This window comes from Castor canadensis, chromosome 8 (assembly GCF_047511655.1).
Source record: "Castor canadensis chromosome 8, mCasCan1.hap1v2, whole genome shotgun sequence".
Classification (NCBI taxonomy): domain Eukaryota; kingdom Metazoa; phylum Chordata; class Mammalia; order Rodentia; family Castoridae; genus Castor; species Castor canadensis.
In genome coordinates, this window is record NC_133393.1 from 115,965,544 (window position 1) to 115,984,517 (window position 18,974).

The 18,974-nt window shown below is 35.0% G+C and overlaps 2 protein-coding genes across 15 annotated transcripts in view; both read right to left on the reverse strand.

Moving 5' to 3' along the window:
- Positions 1–251: 251 nt before the first annotated feature.
- Bbs10 (Bardet-Biedl syndrome 10) lies at positions 252–8,423 on the reverse strand. Its single transcript, XM_020170956.2, has 2 exons — positions 3,019–8,423; positions 252–2,668 (listed from the first exon to the last, which is right to left on the reverse strand). The coding sequence occupies exons 1-2, from the start codon at positions 3,201–3,203 to the stop codon at positions 712–714; spliced, it is 2,142 nt and encodes a 713-aa protein (XP_020026545.1). The 5' UTR covers positions 3,204–8,423; the 3' UTR covers positions 252–711.
- A 468-nt stretch (positions 8,424–8,891) lies between these two features.
- Positions 8,892–18,974, reverse strand: part of Osbpl8 (oxysterol binding protein like 8) — a 243,010-nt gene continuing 232,927 nt past the window's right edge. For all 14 annotated transcript variants that reach the window (XM_074083963.1, XM_074083967.1, XM_074083964.1 and 11 more), the window contains 3 exons: positions 11,765–11,870; positions 10,900–11,002; positions 8,892–9,161 (listed from right to left, as the gene is read on the reverse strand). In XM_074083963.1, the coding sequence (XP_073940064.1) occupies positions 9,029–9,161; positions 10,900–11,002; positions 11,765–11,870 (342 nt within the window). In that variant the 3' untranslated portion in view covers positions 8,892–9,028. The remainder of the gene's footprint in view (positions 9,162–10,899; positions 11,003–11,764; positions 11,871–18,974) is intronic.

Here is an 18,974-nt window from a genome sequence, read left to right on the forward strand (position 1 = left end):
TGCACCAAATACCAGAAAACCAGAAAGTAATGAAATATCTTTGCAAGATTTTAGGAGTCAGGAAAAAATGAAAAGTATTTAAATATTTTCTGCTATTACTTTTTAATTATGGAAATAAAAATAAATTCACAATGCGCAGCTCTATTTCTGGTAACATTAAATGGTGCATGAATGATGAAAACTTATCCACATTTTTCCAAGTGAAATAAAAATAAACCAAGTAGCACATAAAAGCAAAAAACAACTCAATCTCTATGCTTTTTTTTTTTAACTTTTATTTACTGCTTTACAAATTATAAGTAGGGAAATTGTTTTAAACGAAGCAAATAACCTGTTTATTTATAAACAATTAAAACAAGATGGCATTTGAAGACCCCATCCAAATCTGAAATTAAGAAAGGTGAAGGAGAGCATGAAGAGAGAAAAGAAGCTAAAATCAAACACCTTCCCATAGAAAGACTAACACAGAACTGAACCACAGAGACCAGAAAGGGGAAAGACACATCCACCTAGTTGGACTCTGGCTTCCTGCTTAGTTTAGTTCCACAAAGTAGTCTAATATTTGTATCTGAATGGTCTTGTGGCCTTCCGTACTTCTCAATTTTTTTTCCTAAGCAGGCTGAATTAAATGCTTGAGAGTCAGTAATCATATGCCTGCTTTACTTTATGGTTTAAATTGGATAAAAGTTTGGTTAATAAAATCTTTTGATGTTAAAGTTCATCTTCTGAATCTTGTTCACAAATTTTCTGTGGTTGTCTCTTAACATTGATTATCAGATCAGTAGTTAATATTTTTGTCAAACACTGAAGAACTGAATTTAGTAACTGGTACTTACTAGATACTGACTCCAAACCCACCTGACTGCTTACCATGGGTTGATTGGTTTGCAGTGCATGGAGAGATCTCAAATACATTTGTGGAAAGTTGCAATTTCCTTTCTTAGGTGTGTAAAGAATTTTGGGAATGCCTAAAAGTGCGTTAGCTATTAACTTAATAACTATGGCTTCTTCTGATTGCTGGAATTTTTTGGCACAGTTGAGAAGATAATAATGTAACAAGATCTCAAAATTACCACCCACTGGCAAAACACAACCTGCTGGTATAGATGAGTAACAGTAACTCTGGGAAGTAGACATATTCAGGTATCTATACAGCCTCTCCTTTCTAGCAATGTTTGTGACTTGCAAATTTTCATAAGAAATTTCTGTTCTAGTGTTTTCTGTTGTAGAATTACTAGTGGAATTATTCTCAATTAATAGTTCACAGGTATCAATTATCACCTTATTTCTTGGAGACAAACACCTCAGTGTTTCATCTGTTTGGAATGTATCCATTGGTGTTGAATATGGAATATATGTTTCTAATTCTGCATCTGAAACTACCAAATTTGAACATATGTTTAAATATGTTTGTTTTTTTCCCAATTTATCTTTGTTCTTTACTATTACGTCCTGATAGGGCCTTTGTATTGAGCCATTACCAATTTCTGGGAACTGATTACCTTCTCTGCCATTTTTATACATAAGAGGACTTGATGTGTCATTTTGGTCATTGGCTTGTAATACGTAACTTAGGTCAAGGTCAATAAACAACTGCTGAAGCATTTTAAAAGCTCCATGTAAAGCACTCTTGTGTTGTTCAACAAGACCCAGAACTGGCCCACAAAGAACTAAACAGTGTGGCATAAAAGTACATGTGCTAATCAAGCCAAGATGAACATACCTTTTGGATCGAAGAGTAAGGGGCTTACAAAATGTCACCAAAGCAGTATTAGAAACTTCACACTGTGAAGAGGCCTGTGGTAATACACATGGAGAAAGACCAGTGGTTCTCTGGATAAGAGAAACTTCTTCTGCTGATAAACACTCCACCACTGATATGCCACTCAGTCTTGCATAATAATTAACTAACTCTGGTTGTTTCACAGTAGATAGGAGCAATTTTACATTCTGACTATATAAATGTGTTATTATTGCTTTAATACTTTCCATAATCCAAAGCTGAGATCTCTGAAATTGTGCTTCTGAATTTAGAATAAACTCAGATGCAGAAGTCGAAAAAAGAGGCTGGATAATTTCTGTTACAATCACTATTCTTATGTCCCCATCTGCTGGGCAGTAAACGGAAAAATCTCTGTGAAGCACCAGCCCATCAACGATCCTCGAATCTGAAACAGGAAGGCCAGTAACACCAATATTCAACTCTACAAAACAGTCATCCACTAACTCAAATACTTCAATATCACTTTTGTAAGTCACACACTTGAAAAAGTAGTCACACATCAACTGTGAAATAAACTTGAGATTATTTCTTCCCACTCTTCCATAAAAGTATGCTTCTAAGAGTAACTCTAAAGAGTTCCTACACAATGTTCTTTTTTTAGCAGATGAAGAAAAAATGGACATATAGTGTTTACTTAAGAACTGATCAATAATACAGTCTAATATTTGTGTCTGAAATGTTAGTAGCGCTTGGGAAATAAATTTCCACTGACAACAATTTTTCCAATGCCTTTTGTGCGTTTGAGTATTCTCAGAAATCAACGAATCCTTTTCTTTTTCCGTGATTGCATTAAGTCCTCTGAGTAAATGGCAAAGATAGATAATAAATGTTTTAGCACCATCTCCTGTTTTTCTGAGATGACTGGAAACACATGCCACTATCATCCTGCACCAAAAAAAAAAAAAAAAAATTACAAGAAATAAAGCAATTCAGACATTCAAAATGCTGGCTTTCTACACTGGAATCAAGTTAAAACCATGTTTTCACAATTACAGGCGGTTGTTCCTTTGATATATACCCTTAGCTTTATTTTTTCCTTTTCCGAAGTTACATTGTTTTAGTATTTTATAGCTTGGGAGGAGGAGTGAGAAGTGCTCTTGGGGTGTAATAAGATTGGGGTCCAGGCCACACCCTGGGCAGCACTCTAACAGGGATCGTCTTCACAGGTGCACGGCCTCAGGATGGGCCGGTTTCAGGGAGCGGGTCAGCGGGGCCTGGGTGTGGGGCGCTGGTACCTGGCCATCGGATGCTCTACGTGCAGCGCCTCCAGGAGGCGGCCTCCATCCCGGCTGAGCAGCACCTCGCCGGTGGGCTTCGTGCACAGAACCTGTCGCCCCTCCGGCCCCACGCAGCGGCTCAAGATGTTTTCCAACACCTCGGCCACCTGCAACGCCGCCAGCACAGATCCTGCGGCAGCCATCGAACTCAGCCAGAATCGCCTTCACTCACTACCTGGCTGAACATCCACACAAACAGACAAGGGCGGCGGGGGGCGGGGCCGGAAGCGGAAAAGGCGGGGAATAAACCGGAAGCCATACGTCAAAGCCGGAAGCTGTGGCACCACAGCTTCTCCGGTGGGTGGGCGGGTTACCTGTTGCATGGCTGGGCAGAAAAGCTGCGTATTGAAGGTAGGTCGGACCCGCAAAGACAGAGAAGCGGCCAAAGCCCGCCAGGAGCGGCTCCTGGTGTTCCTCCCCCGCTCCCTAGATATACCATTCCCCTACAGAGCCATCCAGCCGGCTCCCGGGAAACTGCCTGGGTCAACCCAACGCGGTCTGTGGGAAGGACTGTTGAACTTGGCTGACTTCCATCCTTGCCAGTTGCTTGTTTCGTGTCACATCTCTCCCTTGGATTCATGCGTATTCTGCCCACACTGCATCAATCGTTGTCCTTCCTTCCCATCACAAACGCAGTTTCAGGATGAACAGATGGGAGGGCCTGGCCACGGCCATGAGTTTCAGGTTGTGTTTTCCACAGTGGGTTTGCCACATTTCTTTTACTCAGGTAACCCCAGCCATTACAATTTAACCTCCTCTTGAGCAGAAATGATAGACGTGAGCACTCAATTCCATTAGTCTCATCGATGGTCAGTAATAGGCTGTAACACATTGGTCCATTGTTTTGGAAACAATCGAAAGCCAGAAAGAACACAGAATACTGTCTTATATATTGAAAGGGACACAGGCTTCAGGAAAGGTATGGGCTTTGGATTAAGAAGTGGATTTGCTCTGTCATTTACTCATCTGTGATATTCAGCAAGTAACTTTTGGGCCCTGCTTTTCTCGTCTTTTAAAAAACATAGATAGCATACATAAAAGAAAAATCTAAGGTTTTGAGGAGGTGGATACGGTTTATAAAGCACTTTGTCCAGTTCCAAGCACAGAGTAAGTACTCACTCCAATATTTATGGTTTACTCACCAAATTGCTGTGGCAGATCACCATTTTCCTGGCCCATTATCTGACAACTTTTTTGTAAGACAAAATCCAATTAGCACAGCACCACAACAGAGAACACTTAAGAGTCAAAACATGTCAACATTTGCAGGACGGTAATTTTGTTTCATTGAGGTAACACATTGAGGGGCTCTTTTCCATACTCATTCCTATGTACAAGATAGGAGAAAACAATAGACTCTCCCCTACTTACCTTTTCCTAAAATAAAACTTGAGAGCAAGTGGCAATTGGATTCTGAGAAGCAAGCAATAATGGGAAGGGAGGAGGGTGGAGGAAAACTTGGGACTCATACGATGCTGACTCAGTATGGACAAATAGGTGATTTGACGGGAAAATAACTTTCATATGGGCTTAGTATACATGTTTGCTTAAGAATAATATTTGTTTTTTCTGGTTCTATTCATCACCAGGGTGTTATCTTAACTCAATACAGATTCAAGCAATGGGCTGTTCCAAACATTTATTAAATATGACCCTGTGTAGACATGGATTCAAAGTTAGGTTCTTACTCTTATAGTAAGATTGTGCTGTTATTCATTGTGCAGTTTTGGGAGTCATTTAAATTTTCTGAGTCTCACATTCTTCGTGTATAAAATCTGGATAACCTCCACTTATCCTAAAGTTGTTAGGAAGAGTCAATAAGAATGAATATAAAGTAACAAAGTATACATTAGATTCTATTAAATCCCTTTCAGTATTCCAGTCTCTTCTTCATACTTTGCAGTTACCCCCCATACACAAAAAAGGACTAGTTTAGTTACCATGTTATATTAAAAGTCTTTTGATCACAGTTTGTGCTTTTAAAAAATTTTATTTAGAATGCCTATGTGTAGAAGTTAACATAATTTTATAGATTAGAAAAAGTCAATTCTTTTCTTTCTGCAAACATTTATAACAGGTTAGGAATAATAAATTAGAAATGTAATACATTACAAAACAGTAGCCTGTGACTATCTGTACATTTACTATGCACCTTAAGGAAAAGAATTTGACAGTGTGTTATACTTACACTGCAAATAATTTACTTTTTATCCTATCATACAAAACTGACCAGTGGTAGTGCTTGAATTTATATGTGGTTGTTAAATGGGATATTTAAACTCAGATATATATATTTAGCGTGCTAAAATGTTAAAATTTCAACTGAAATTCTGTGGCTCATTCAAATGTTTTATGGCATTTTTAAATGAGAAATGTCAATATTATAATACTAAAATAATTTAACATGGTAAATGCAGAAACATTTTTCTAAGTATTTTAGAAAGTGTATTCATATTCATTTTGTCATGGGTTTCTTGTGGCTCTTCTATGTTAATCATACTAATAGGACACTGGTCCTGTACATTTGAATAGTCCACCTTCAATTAAAAACTAACTAAAATAGTATGCTAAGAGTAGCAAAAAGTACAGTATACTAAATTTACACCGTAAGAACAAAATGAAACCAAATTACATAATAGTGGTACTTTATACACTTCAAAGAATCTCTTTTTACACTTAGTCAAATAAGATAGAAATGTAAACTTACTGGTTTATGTGGGGTTTCCCCCACTGGATCAGATTGGAAATTTTTATATAAATGCTGATATTTTATTTGTGTATATTTAACATAATTTAAAATAATTTGTAGTCTCATGTATGACTCATCAATAATGCCACCACCACTGTATGTCTAACAAAACCCCCAAACTATTCACTGCTCACTATAAATGCTAAATACTAGAAAAATGGAATTTTATATGTTTTTGTAAATATTGACAGATATTCTTCAAAAAGTTAAAACTGCCTTCCACAAAATTCTTTGTATATGGCACAAGCTGACACCCAAAACAGTGTGAATTCCATCAAAAAGGCACTGTTTACGATACTTAGAATAATCTGACAAGTCTACTTGAATGATGTCTGAGAGTAAGAATAGACTTGAAATAGGAAGTAGACAAATCCTTATAAAAGTACAGTATTACTGTTTAAATATATTTCAGCTATATAAAAGGAAATAAAGTGACACAGAGAAATGACCCTTTTATGACAAATAAGCCTATAAACACTTTGAACATATTATAGTTCTATAACATAAAAATGACAAAAATATTTTCTTAAAGGCACAAAAGCATGAATGAAGGTTGTATTTTACAAGGCCAACTTTTCAATGGAATGCAGTTATCAATTGAGCTGTGACAAAGATTACACTGTACCTTTATAAGTGATACAAAAAAGCACTGATGTGAAATACAAATAAAATACCTACTATTATAACTTACTTAACATTTTACATGCCTAACTTATTTTTTCCTAGTCAGCAACACCTCACTAAATAGAAAAAAACTGGAGACGTACACTTAACAACTAAAACAAAAAGGCACATGTCAATAACTCATCTAAATTTTCATGTAAGAAAATTTTTGATAAAAGAAAATTGGTCGTAAGGTCATAAATCCTAGAAACCATCATGAGGTTCTCAGACAACTGGGAACTATAAATCACATTATGAATTCGTGTCTGAAGGAACATTAATCTCAAAGAACATTCAAAGGCAATTACATATTATGGCTAAAGACAAAATTAACTATGTGTTTTAATGAATTCACATACTAAGCCCAATATTAGTGCTAATCTAAAATTAAACCACCAATTCCTGAGTTTTGTGTTCAGTTCATAGAAAGGAACTCATACAACTGAAAGCATTAGATTAGATATATGCTTTTAGTGTGTAAGAAACAGTCATGAATAACCCTGCTCTTTAGTTTTTGACTCCTTGGGTAAGAAAGCATAATATTTGTCCTAAAAAGAAATTTAAAAAATAAAACATTTATCTTTCCAATCTTAGAAGATATCCATGAAATAAAATACCATTTAGACCAAGTGAAAATAACATACAAGTAAGACTAAAACCCTAAGGCAGGTCACCAAGAAAATTTTTTAAGTTTTCAGAGTTTAATGATGAAATGACTTTTGTGATTAGCCAATCAAATTCTATATAATATAAATTAATACTAATTTAAATCATGTAAAGATCAAGCTGTACAATATTTACAAATACTACATTGTTGATGAATAGGCAGTTGAGCATAATATTGGTAATAGAATGTAAATATGAAAAATATATTGACAAATATGAAATATAACCCCAAAACCCATATGCTCTAAGAATAATGACAATACTGGATACAGGTCCATCTTATTTAAGCTGTTAAATATTTTCATGCGTGCATATGGAATACAGCATTATTTTGCCAACATTACATGGGAAATGGTTCTTCATAGAAACTTAAGAATACTTAAGATAGTTGTATTGATTAGAAAAAAACAGGTTTTCAATATTTACAATGTAGCAGTCATCTCTTGATTTTATATTTATCACAGCATTAAGAACTAATTTTCCTTCTGTCTCATTGTCTCTTCTCAGTCAAAGGCAAATGTAGATAGAACAGTTATTCTCTTTGATCTTGATTTTCATGTTAAAAAGCCACTCCAAAATCTATACTTTCAGGGTTTTAAAGTATATTTTAGGATGACATGTTCCTAAACATTGTTTTTGAGGACTATAAATACTTATGTAAAAACAGTCAAAATATTAAACTGAAGAAATACACAAAAAAAGAAAAAATATGCTTGAACCTGAACAAAAGGAATTTTAAAGAATTGTGGGTTTGCCGAAGAGTTAGTTATAAGAACAGAGGGGATGATAAAGAACTAAGCTTTAGAACTTGATACTCTTATATGCTCAACTTATTGCACATTTTAAGAAAACCAATTTTAATGTATATATAAAGGCTATCACACAGTGTCTTTTCCTATTGCCTTTTTCTTTTTGGTTTTGAAGTAAAATATTGGTTATTATTTTCTACTTATTCATTGAATACACTATGGTATAAATTAAAGCTAAAATATTTTTCAGAAAGAAAAAAAAGAATTATCAGTATTTCATATGACCTAAAAATATCTCTAGAATTGGCCTATATGAACCAGCTAACTTATAAAATGAGAAAAAAGGACAACATGATCAATTTTAACTATACTTTTTTCCCCAACAAGTGTTTATGTTAAAGTACTAATAGATCCATGTAATTGCATACCAGTTTTTTATATTGACATACACATAAGTACATATATACTTATTCCTATAAATATTAATTCTAGGGGTTAAAAAATCTTGTGTAAACTTTTAAAAACTTTGCCAACCTGTCTTTTTCAATGTACTAATTTTGACCATTCATACTTCTTTCTTAATGTTTCTAAGACAACTGAGATGGGTACTTTGGAAATGATTTTAATGGTATATTATTCTGAATTATTTATAGTATGTCTATTATTATATCATTCCCCAGTTCGTAATTCCTTGATTTAAAAAAAAAAGTTTTGTGCCTATTTTAAGAAGAAAATAGATTACTATACATACATTTATAAGATCAACAGCATTTTTGTTGTGAACAATGTTAATAGTATATCTCAGACCATACTATAGGATTAAAAGACTACCATCAGGTTAAGTGTACATAAGAGACAACTGTGTATACATGTGGATTTACTATACTCACATGTAGACATGTTCTCACAAAAGCTAGAAATGTCCTGGCATTTAACACATAGCTCACTTTAATAACCAAATGGGACAGCTCTTCTTTGAGGTTAAGGATAAAAGACATGAAAGGTAGACACTTCTATCTTTATTGCCTAGATTTTTTGTTTTAGAAATATTTGTTGTTTTAACAAAGACCAAACCAAATTGAACACTGGTCCCAGGCCATATATGATGTTTCTAGTTCACTGATTCAACTGTAGAGAACTTCTACTTAAACATGAAGTTTATTATGACTTGAAGCAAAATCAGGAGGAAAATGATGAAGTAGTCTTTCTGTTGCAGAAAATAATCCGTAGCAGGTGTGCTTGAAACTAAATGATTTCGAAGAGCCATAATATTTCTACAAAAATAAGCAATAATAAATTTTATGAAGATTTTTAAAAAAAGTTAGCACAAAACTCACAATTTGATATTATACTGTTACAAAGCACTTAATTACATTAGCTAAGTAAGCTCAATCAATTACTACCAGAACAAGGATCTGATGATGCCATGTGAAGCCTTTATTAGGCTTTGTCTAAATCTTAAATTCTACACTGTACCACACATATTACTTAATGATAAGTATTAAACATAACTGTCAAAACTTGATGACGTATAAACATATTACCTTCTCTGTTAGAGCAGTGGTTTAAAACAAAACGTCTGCTTTTAGTTAGCTCTGTAAGGTTCTTTTAGCTGTACTTCAGAGGTAGGCGTAGGAATAGAAGAAAATTCTAAATTCCCCAGGGAAAACAATAATACAATAGAGTTCATAATGCTCCTAAATCGAAGAAAGCTCTACAAACTTTTCATTTGTTAACAAAAATAAAATTTTTATTTAATCATGAAATGTACTTTCAATAGCTTCATGCCACCTGTTAGCTAAAAAAAACCTAATTAGTAAAGCACCATTTCTTTTCTGGACTAGTACAATGAAAGTGTTTTACTAGTATGAAGATTTATAAAGAAAGGAGGCAAAACAATCTAGTAGGTTAATTAATTTTGCATACAATAAGGTTAGGAAATTTGAACACTTTATGTGAGGGCTGATAATACCCAGGATGTGTTAACAGAGCACAATCCAATGGGGTAGCACACACAGTAACAATTCTGTAATACAGTTAAGTGTTCAAAAGGGAGATGTATAGAGAGTTATGCAAACTAAGTTGAGAGAGTAACGCTACAGGGCAAGGTGAGTAATTAGAAATGTTATGAAAAGGTGCCATTTGAACTTAATTCTGAATAATAAACAGATTTTCTTGATGGGTAAGGTACGAAGACAATCTAAGAAATGGATTCAGTCAAGACAAAGGTTCAAATATGAGAAAGCACAGTACATTTTGGGAGCTGTGACAAGTTTCATAAGACTAGAGCATGGGACAGGTAGAGGGGAACAGCAGGAGATGACTGTAAATAAAGACAGCAATTAAATGTAAGCCATAAGGTATCCAGGAATGGAGAAAAAAAGTTTTAATTTTTATTCATTCAGGACACACAACTAGCACTGAGTGCTGGGAACACAAAAACAGGTCTGAAATGGTTTCAACATGTTTTAAAAAGATAAATAGTATGGGAGGCAACCAGTCTGAATCCACGCTAGCCTTAACACTGGATTAGGCTCATGATTCCTCCAAGGAACCTCTTTGTTTAGTAACTTTTAGTTGCTAGCTCATGGGGTGGTGAGTAGAGGAGTTCTGGGCTGCAAGAAGAGGATTCCAAAGTCTCAGACATTGTTAGGGAAGTATCTCAGTATTTCAACAACTGGTGCATTCCAATTAACTATTACCCATGCACAAAACAGACAGAGCAAGCCTTTGTTAACTTTCCCAGCAACCCCAGCTCCATTCCTCATATGTGACAACAATAAAAAAGCGATTCCAATTATACCCTCAAGAGAGAAAAAGTCACCTCTCTGTCTCACCAATATTTAGTGGTGAAGGAATTTTCTAAGTTTTACAAATCAGGTAGTAAGAGGCCAGGGGTCTATTTTAACTTAGCAATGATACAAAAATGCAAAGTGTGCATATGACTGCCTACATAACAGGGTTCTTTACCACTCCAAACTCAAATAACTAGTCACTGTCAGTACATATTACCTTTTAATTTCTTCCTGTGTTTGTTTTATAGATTCGATGGAACTTTGAATGTCTCCCAGTTCTATCCCTTTCTTTCTTCGTGTGCTTGGTTTTAGAGATTGAGCTAAAAGACATTTAGAATGAAGTTGTAATCATAAATATAATCTGAAGTTAAACTGAATAATTCTTCGGTAATAAAATATTTCCTAGTTTATGCAGCCTAGAGGTTAGTATAATAAAACTAATCTATATTTTTTAAGTCTCAAACATATCATTTGAAAACTAGAACACTATGGACAGAGTAGTCACAAATTATTTAATTATGGATGGCCCTCAAATGGAGTTGAGCTCCCTTTCCTTTAAACTCTTTATTACTTATCCCTTAATTTCCTGATACTTATTTTATTTACCACTAGTGTTATCTCTGAAGGTAAAAATAGCCTCCCTACTAAGTGTAAATTCATAGTGTAAACTGATTAAGAGACAATATTGGACTTTAAGTTTATTGCCCATAATGTCTAAGATGTTACCTTAATCCTTCCTTAATTAAATCTCAGTATGACTTAAAAGAGTTTACACATAATCTGACTTGGACAAGAATGTCACACTATTCAATCCAGTAACCCATAAATTTTATAGGCTGGTAAGGCATAAGAACACTATTGAAGTGTGGTTCTTATTTCCCCTTGTTCGTTTCTCATGCCTTTATCTGCTGGACTAATTTTGTAACATATTTGTGATCTAAAATAGCTTTTATACCCTATCCCTGCCACCACCCAAACTTTTACATTATCTTCTTGAGTTAATTTGAAAAACCATTTACATATAGTAATATCTTTAACAAATTAGACTCTAATGGTGAATAGTCTGCAACAAATATTTTTACTTTCACTTCCAGATGAGTCCTGGATATCAGGTTCTGGGGAGGAATAGCCTTTTGCCACTTTCTTCTGTTGCCTGGTTGGCTTATGTTTCATTTTGGGGACACTAACCTGAAAAAAAATCAAGCAATTATGTGAGTTTGCACTGTAATTTGTAACTAAAGACCACTATTGTGCAACTGTCAAAAACTCTTCATGGGAATGATATTCAGAAATAAAGATGAAGCAGAAAGAGCCTAATGAAAGAAGAAACAGCCTCATGAAAATAAGATATGCTGCACTCACATAGCCAAATTATCTTACTTGATTTTTAATAGAAAACAACTTGGCACAAATTATCAAAAAGTAAAACAGACAATGAGTGATTTCCATTTCACATCTGATCCCTATCAATCCAAGCTCTCATTCGCTAAATAGGTACATCCTGTTAATAGTTCGCAAGTCCTTCCAAAGATTTTTAAGCATACACAGATATGATTTGTAAACATAAACAGACATGAATATCCCCAAAATTGCTATAGCTGCACCAAGTAGTGTCTTTAGTAGAATATTAAACAGTAATGTTTTAAAATCATACTTGTTGGTGTTGAGTTTCTAAAAATGTTTAAATAATTTATCTTTATTAATATTTAGGTAACATAGAAAGCATCTTATAAATAGAAATGATAGTGATGGCTTGCAAAGCATACTTAAAACTTACTGAAATCATTTACATGCATGCACAAGATTCGAAGTACATCAAATTATCAAGTAGGACTACATTTTCCTTATGTTAATAAACTTTAGAGTCTATCATATTAATCGGCTTACTGTTCTGGTCCTCAGTCCTAAATTTATAAACCTAAATGCAAGAGAAGAAACTAAACCAGAAAGGCAAAGTACATGCATGCTTGGAAATACAGAAAGCCAGTGGTCACAGTTATTTGACTCTGTACTTACCTATTCACCATCCTAATAGAATTATTCCTAATCACTTATTCATTGTACTTAAAATTAAAATAACACTATGTAATACTTAGCAAGCAGGCAGGTTCTGGATTCAGCCAAATGCTGGAGACAGATGACAAATGACAAATGGAGTCAGCAGTACAATTAGAGATATATAAAGACTCATTGTGACCAATGAAATCTATCTTTAGAAGGAAAGAAAGATGGATGCCTCCTGTGTCTCTACCATGTTAGGTTGTTAAAGGAAGAAACACAATTTAAACATTTTTTTGCACTTTTAAACTATGATAGCATATACTGGGTAAATATTTCCATTTTTAATAACTATGTACAATTCAGTGCCATTATTTCACAAAATACAACACCACCACTATTTCCAAAACATTTTTATCATACTTGAGACTTAACAATTTAAGTAACAACTCCCCATTTTCTGGTCCCTGTAGCTTCTAATCTAATTTCTGTCTCTATAAATTTGCCTATTTGAAAATTATGTAATATTTGCTGTTTTGACTTGGGCTTATTTTATCTAGTACAATATATTCAAATTTCATCCATGTTGTAGAATGTAACAGAACTTCATTAGTTTTTATGCTAGAATAATAATCCATGGTACAGATATACCAATATTTTGCTTATTCATTAATTTTTTTTATTATTACTATTCATATGTGCATACAAGGCTTGGGTCATTTCTCCCCCCTGCACCCAACCCCTCCCTTACCACCCACTCCGCCCCTCCCTCTCCCCCCTACCCCCTCAATACCCAGCAGAAACTATTTTGCCCTTATCTCTAATTTTGTTGTAGAGAGAGTATAAGCCATAATAGGAAGGAACAAGGGTTTTTGCTGGTTGAGATAAGGATAGCTATACAGGGAGTTGACTCACATTAATTTCCTGTGCGTGTGTGTTACCTTCTAGGTTAATTCTTTTTGATCTAACCTTTTCTCTAGTTCCTGGTTCCCTTTTCCTATTGGCCTCAGTTGCTTTTAAGATACCTGCTTTAGTTTCTCTGCGTTAAGAGCAAAATGCTACTTTGTTAGGTGTCTTACCTATCCTCACCCCTCCCTTCTGTGCTAAAGCTTTTATCATGTGCTCAAAGTCCAACCCCCTTGTTGTGTTTGCCCTTGATCTAATGTCCACATATGAGGGAGAACATATGATTTTTGGTCTTTTGGGCCAGGCTCACCTCACTCAGAATGATGTTCTCCAATTCCACCCATTTACCAGTGAATGATAACATTTTGTTCTTCTTCATGGCTGCATAAAATTCCATTGTGTATAGATACACATTTTCTTAATCCATTTGTCAGTGGTGGGGCATCTTGGCTGTTTCCATAAATTGCCTATTGTGAATAGTGCCGCAATAAACATGGATGTGCAGGTGCCTCTGGAGTAACCTGTGTCACAGTCTTTTGGGTATATCCCCAAGAGTGGTATTGCTGGATCAAATGGTAGCTCAATGTCTAGCTTTTTAAGTAGCCTCCAAATTTTTTTCCAGAGTGGTTGTTCTAGTTTGCATTCCCACCAGCAGTGTATAAGGGTTCCTTTTCCCCCGAATCCTCGCCAACACCTGTTGTTGGAGGTGTTGCTAATGATGGCTATTCTAACAGGGGTGATGTGGAATCTTAGTGTGGTTTTAATTTGCATTTCCTTTATTGCAAGAGATGGTGAGCATTTTTTCATGTGTTTTTTGGCCATTTGAATTTCTTCTTTTGAGAAAGTTCTGTTTAGTTCACTTGCCCATTTCTTTATTGGCTCATTAGTTTTGGGAGAATTTAGTTTTTTAAGTTCCCTATATATTCTGGTTATCAGTCCTTTGTCTGATGTATGGCTGGCAAATATTTTCTCCCACTCTGTGGGTGTTCTCTTCAGTTTAGAGACCATTTCTTTTGATGAACAGAGCTTTTTAGTTTTATCAGGTCCCTTTTATCTATGCTATCTCTTAGTTGCTGTGCTGCTGGGGTTTCGTTGAGAAAGTTCTTACCTATAAATACTAATTCCAGAGTATTTCCTACTCTTTCCTGTATCAACTTTAGAGTTTGTGGTCTGATATTAAGATCCTTGATCCATTTTGAGTTAATCTTGGTATAGGGTGATATACATGGATCTAGTTTCAGTTTTTTGCAGACTGCTAACCAGTTTTTGTTGAAGAGGCTGCTATTTCTCCATCGTATATTTTTAGCTCCTTTGTCAAAGACAAGTTGGTTATAGTTTTGTGGCTTCATATCTGGGTCCTCTATTCTGTTCCACTGGTCTTCATGTCTGTTTTTGTGCAAGTACCATGCTGTTTTTATTGTTATTGCTTTGTAATATAGTTTGCAGTCAGGTATTATGATACCTCCTGCATTGTTCTTTTGAGTACTGCCTTGGCTATTCGTGGCTTCCTATGTTTCCTTATAAATTTCACGGTAGATTTTTCGATCTCTTTAATGAATGTCATTGGAATTTTGATGGGAATTGCATTAAACATGTAGATTACTTTAGGGAGTATCAACATTTTTACTATGTTGATTCTACCAATCCATGAGCATGGGAGATCTCTCCACTTTCTATAGTCTTCCTCAATCTCTTTCTTCACAAGTGTATAGTTTTCCTTGTAGAGGTCTTTCACATCTTTTGTTAGGTTTACACCTAGGTATTTGATTTTTTTGATGCTATTGTAAATGGAATTGTATTCATACTTTCTTTTTCAATTTGCTCATTGTTAGTGTATAGAAATGCTAATGATTTTTCTATGTTGATTTTATATCCTGCTACCTTGCTGTAGCTATTGAAGATGTCTAGAACCTTCTGAGTAGAGCTTTTTGGGTCTTTAAGGTATAGGATCATGTCATCTGCAAATAGGGATATTTTGACAGTTTCTTTACCTATTTGTATTCCTTTTATTCCTTCTTCTTGCTTAATTGCTCTGGCTAGGAATTCCAGTACTATGTTGAATAGGAGTGGAGATAGTGGGCATCCTTGTCTGGTTCCTGATTTTACAGGGAATGGTTTCAGTTTTTCTCTGTTAAGTATAATGCTGGCTGTAGGTTTGTCATATATAGCTTTTATAATGTTGAGGTACTTTCTTTCTATTCCTAGTTTTCTTAGAGCTTTTATCATGAAATGGTGTTGGATCTTATCAAAGGCGTTTTCTGCATCTATTGAGATGATCAAGTGGTTTTTGTCTTTGCTTCTGTTAATGTGGTTTATTACATTTCTTGATTTTCATATGTTGAACCACCCCTGCATCCCCGGGATGAAGCCTACTTGGTCGTGGTGAATAATCTTTTTGATGTGTTGTTGAATTCGGTTTGCCATTATTTTGTGGAGGATTTTTGCGTCAATGTTCATTAAAGAGATTGGTCCATAGTTCTCCTTTTTGGAGGTGTCTTTGCCTGGTTTTGGGATAAGTGTAATAGTGGCTTCATAAAATGTGTTAGGCAGTTTTCCTTCCCTTTCTATTTCGTGGAACAGTTTAAGGAGGGTTGGTATCAGTTCTTCTTTAAAGGTCTGATAGAATTCAGCAGAGAATCCATCAGGTCCTGGACTTTTCTTTTTGGGGAGACTCTTGATTGCTGCTTCAATTTCATTTTGTGTTATAGATCTATTCAGTTTATTAATATCCTCTTGGTTCAGTTTTGGATGATCATTTGTATCTAGAAATCTGTCCATTTCTTTAAGATTTTCTAATTTATTTGAATATAGGTTCTCGAAGTAGTCTCTGATGATTTCCTGGACTTCCATGGTGTTTGTTGTTATCTCCCCTTTTGCATTCCTGGTTCTATTAATTTGGGTTTTTTCTCTCCTCATTTTAGTCAGGTTTGACAGGGGTCTATCGATCTTGTTTATTTTTTCAAAGAACCAACTTTTTGTTCCATTAATTCTTTGTATGTTTTTTTTTGGTTTCTATTTCGTTGATTTCAGCTCTTATTTTTATTATTTCTCTCCTTCTATTTGTTTTGGGATTTGCTTGTTCTTGTTTTTCTAGGAGTTTGAGATGTAACATTAGGTCATTGATTTGGGATCTTTCAGTCTTTTTAATATATGCACTCATGGCTATAAACTTTTCTCTCAGGACTGCCTTTGCTGTGTCCCATAGGTTCCGGTAGGTTGTGTTTTCATTTTCATTGACTTCCAGGAACTTTTTAATTTCCTCTTTTATTTCATCGATGATCCATTCTTCATTAAGTAATGAGTTATTTAGTTTCCAGCTGTTTGCATGTTTTTGTCTTTACTTTTGTTGTTGAGTTCTACTTTTACTGCATTGTGATCAGATAGTATGCATGGTATAATTTCTATTTTCTTATATTTGCTGAGACTTGCTTTGTGCCCTAGGATATGATCTATTTTGGAGAAGGTTCCATGGGCTGCTGAGAAGAATGTATATTGTGTAGAAGTTGGATGAAATGTTCTGTAGACATCAACTAGGTCAATTTGATCTATTGCATATTTTAGATCTTGGATTTCTTTATTGATTTTTTGTTTGGATGACCTATCTATTGATGATAATATGGTGTTAAAGTCTCCCACAACCACTGTGTTGGCGTTTATATATGCTTTTAAGTTTTTCAGGGTATGTTTGATGAAATTGGGTGCATTGACATTGGGTGCATACAGGTTGATAATTATTATTTCCTTTTGGTCTATTTCCCCTTTTATTAGTATGGAATGTCCTTCTTTATCTCGTTTGATCAATGTAGGTTTGAAATCTACTTTGTCAGAGATAAGTATTGCTACTCCTGCCTGTTTTTGGGGCCATAGGCTTGGTAAATCTTCTTCCAGCCTTTCATTCTTAGCCTATGCTTATTTCTGTCGGTGAGATAGGCCTCCTGTAAGCATCAAATTGTTGGATCTTCCCTTTCAATCCATTTCGTCAAGCGGTGCCTTTTGATGGGTGAATTAAGTCCGTTAACATTAAGCGTTAGTACTGATAGGTATGTGGTGATTCCTGTCATTTAGTTGTCTTAGTTGTTTGAAGGTTTGATTGTGTGTACCTAAGTTGAGGTTACTCTCTACTGTCTTGCTTTTTCTTTTCCTGTGGTTTGGTGCTGCCTGTCTTTTCATGGTTAAGTTGGGTTTCACTTTCTGTGTGCAGAATCCCTTGAAGAATCCTTTGTAGTGGTGGCTTTGTGGTCACATATTGTTTTAGTTTCTGCTTATCATGGAAGACATTTATTGCTCCATCTATTTTGAATGATAGTTTTGCTGGGTAGAGTATCCTGGGGTTGAAGTTCTTTTCATTCAGGGCCTGGAAGATCTCACCCCACACTCTTCTTGCTTTTAATGGTTCTGTTGAGAAGTCTGCTGTGATTTTGATGGGTTTACCTTTGTATGCTACTTGTTTTTTTCTCTCTTACAGCCTTCAATATTCTTTCCTTAGTTTCTGAACTTGTTGTTTTAATGATGATATGTCGTGGGGTAGTTCTATTTTGATCTGGTCTGTTTGGTGTCCTGGAGGCCTCTTGCATCTGTATGGGAATATCTTTCTTTAGATTTGGGAAATTTTCCGTTATTATTTTTTTAAATATATTACGCATTCCCTTCACTTGGCACCTCTTCTCCTTCTTCGATGCCCATGATTCTCAAGTTTGGTCTTTTGATGGAGTCAGTGAGTTCTTGCATCTTCTTTTCACAGGTCTTGAGTTGTTTAATTAATAGTTCTTCGGTTTTTCCTTTAATTACCATTTCTTCTTCAAGTTCTGAGATTCTGTCTTCTGTTTGTTCTATTCTGCTAGATTGGCCTTCCGTTTTGTTTTGCAGTTCTGTTTCGTTCTTTTTTCTGAGGTTTTCCATATCCTGACTGTTTTCCTCTTTAATGTTGTCTATTTTTGTCCTGAGTTCATTTATCCATTTATTCATCGTGTTCTTTCACTTTGGTGTTTATACAGTGCTTCTATGGTTTCCTTTATTTCTTCTTTTGCTTTTTCAAATTCTCTATTTTTGTTGTCTTGGAATTTCTTGAGTGTCTCCTGTACATTTTGGTTGACCCTATCCAGTATCATCTCTATAAAATTCTCATTGAGTACTTGTAGTATGTCTTCTTTTAAATTATTCTTGTGGTCTTCATTGGGTCCTTTGGCATAGTTTATCTTCATTTTGTTGGAGTCTAGATCTGAGTTTCTGTTCTCTTCATCCCCTCTGGTTCCTGTACTAAGTTTTTGCTGTGGGGAAACTGGTTTCCCTGTTTTTTCTGTCTTCCCGTCATTGTCCTTGGTGTTGTTACTGTCCCTGTACTGTGTGCAATTAAGTATTTTCTAGCTTGTAATAATAACAATGGTAATA

Bases quoted from the DNA above. Each gene is read 5' to 3' on its own strand.
- Bbs10 (XM_020170956.2), bottom strand. From the start codon at position 3,203: ATGGCTGCCGCAGGATCTGTGCTGGCGGCGTTGCAGGTGGCCGAGGTG. The intron at 2,669-3,018 runs GTACCAGCGCCC...TTTTTGGTGCAG, and splicing joins GTAGAGCATCCGATGGCCAG to GATGATAGTGGCATGTGTTT.